This window comes from Octodon degus, unplaced genomic scaffold (genome assembly GCF_000260255.1).
Source record: "Octodon degus isolate 3935 unplaced genomic scaffold, OctDeg1.0 scaffold00050, whole genome shotgun sequence".
NCBI lineage: Eukaryota > Metazoa > Chordata > Mammalia > Rodentia > Octodontidae > Octodon > Octodon degus.
This window is the reverse complement of record NW_004524626.1, coordinates 4659319-4661567: the sequence shown is the minus strand read 5'-3', so window position 1 is coordinate 4661567 and position 2249 is coordinate 4659319. Positions and strand designations below refer to the sequence as shown.

The 2249-nt window shown below is 54.5% G+C and overlaps 1 protein-coding gene across 3 annotated transcripts in view; it reads left to right on the top strand.

Annotated features, from left to right (window-relative positions):
• Notch3 (notch 3) overlaps positions 1–2249 on the top strand; it is a 39985-nt gene that overhangs the window by 8491 nt on the left and 29245 nt on the right. For all 3 annotated transcript variants that reach the window (XM_023716836.1, XM_004632628.2, XM_023716834.1), the window contains exons 3-6: positions 134–276; positions 363–701; positions 793–915; positions 1009–1242. In XM_023716836.1, the coding sequence (XP_023572604.1) occupies positions 134–276; positions 363–701; positions 793–915; positions 1009–1242 (839 nt within the window). The remainder of the gene's footprint in view (positions 1–133; positions 277–362; positions 702–792; positions 916–1008; positions 1243–2249) is intronic.

Genomic DNA, 2249 nt, shown 5'->3' with positions numbered 1-2249 from the left:
AAAAAAAAAAAAAAAGAATGAAGGTGTGTGTGTTTGCCGTTCTCTCTGCTCTGCATGTCTTGTCTATGTTATGTGTGTCATTGTCTGAGGCTGGCCAGCCCAGATGGTGTCTATCACAGTTCTCTGCTCACAGGTGCCCACCAGGCTGGGTAGGTGAGAGGTGCCAGCTGGAAGACCCCTGCCACTCGGGGCCCTGTGCTGGCCGAGGTGTCTGCCAGAGCTCAGTGGTTGCAGGCATTGCCCGGTTCTCCTGCCGGTGCCCCCGTGGCTTTCGAGGTGAGGAGCAAGCAAGGGATGGTTGGAGGGAACCCACGGCCAGTGAGGTGTGGCCAGCCCCAAGATGACTGTCTCCTGTCCTCCAGGTCCCGACTGCTCCCTTCCAGACCCCTGCCTCAGCAGCCCTTGTGCCCATGGTGCCCGCTGCTCTGTGGGCTCCGACGGCCGTTTTGTCTGTTCCTGCCCTCCTGGCTATCAGGGCCGCAGCTGCCGAAGTGATGTGGATGAGTGCCGGGTAGGCAGGCCCTGCCGCCATGGTGGCACCTGCCTCAACACGCCTGGCTCCTTCCGTTGCCAGTGCCCAGGAGGCTACACAGGGCCCCTGTGTGAGAACCCCATTGTGCCCTGTGCTCCCTCCCCGTGCCGCAATGGGGGCACCTGTAGACAGAGCGGCGATCTCACTTATGACTGTGCCTGCCTGCCTGGTGAGTGAGCCATCCACCAGAGGATGTGACAGCTGTGGGGGCAGAAAGCCTGCTCCACCGTGACCATCCTTATTCCTTCTTCCCATCCTAGGGTTTGAGGGTCAGAACTGTGAAGTGAATGTGGATGACTGTCCAGGACACCGGTGTCTCAATGGGGGGACCTGTGTGGATGGTGTCAACACCTACAACTGCCAGTGTCCCCCCGAGTGGACAGGTGGGTGCCGGCGCTGAAGGGATCTGGGTGTTGGATCCTGGATGGGCAAAGTCACCCACCAGGTGGCTGGACTGGTACCTCTGTGCACCACAGGCCAGTTCTGCACAGAGGACGTGGATGAGTGTCAACTGCAGCCCAACGCCTGCCATAATGGAGGCACCTGCTTCAATACTCTGGGTGGCCACAGCTGTGTGTGTGTCAATGGCTGGACTGGCGAGAGCTGTAGTCAGAATATTGATGACTGTGCCACGGCCGTGTGCTTCCATGGTGCCACCTGCCATGACCGTGTGGCCTCCTTCTACTGTGCCTGTCCCATGGGCAAGACTGGTGAGTGGCTGTTTTCTCTGTATACAGTAGGAGCCTTTGGTGGTTCTTGAGCTGGTGAAGAGAGGCTCTGATTTGAGCATCAGTAGCCAGGTGTGGTGATGCACGCCTGTTCTTCCAGAACTTGGGAGGCTGAGCCAGGAGGATCTTTGTGGGCTCATGGCTAACCTGGGCTCCACAGTGAGTTTAATGCCAGCCTGAACTACATAGTGAGACCTTGTCGCAAAAAAAGAAAAGAAGAGAAGAAAGATTATCCTGGGAGCTGGGTATGGAGGTGTGCATACCTTTCAGGAGGATTGCAAATTTGAGCCTATCCTGGGCAACTTAGTTAAGATCCTGGCCCAAAATAAAGTAGAGAAGGGCTGGGAATGTGGCCCCGTGGTAGAGCACCTCTGAATTCCATCGTCAGTACTGGTAGGGGCAGAGGGAGGGAAATAAGAAAGGTGATTGTGGAGCTGGGGTGTAGCTCAGTGCTAGAGCATGTGCTTAGTGTGTGCCAGGCCCTGGGGGTCCCCTCCTCAGCACCAAGGGAAGGAGGGAGTGATAGAGGAAAGGCTGGATTTGGGGTGAAGGGCAAACCAGAGGAGACTGGGAAGGAGGCTGGCACACAGTCAAAGGCAGAAGCCATTGCAATGGGGAGCTGTTGGGAAGTGTAGCCAAGAAAGGACTTCAGGCAGTGCAAAGGTCAGAGAGGTATCCAGGAGGGAGACTTGGAACTGCAGGATGTGCATGCCTAGCAGAGGGCAGTGCGAGAGCAAACGCTTGAAGGCAGGGCCCTTTCAGAATGGGAGATTCAGTGGATGTTAAAACACCTTTTCATTTTCTTCCTCTTTTTTTTTCTTTTTTTGTATTTTAGGGAAGGGTCTACAGGGTGTTCAGGGTCTCACTGATAGATGGGACTCGTAGTAATCCACCGGTTTTTTTTTTTTTCTTTTCAAAGTTTTATTGATAAACATATAGCAATGAGACAGTTTCAAATCAAATCGAAAGTACAGTTTCAACAAATAATA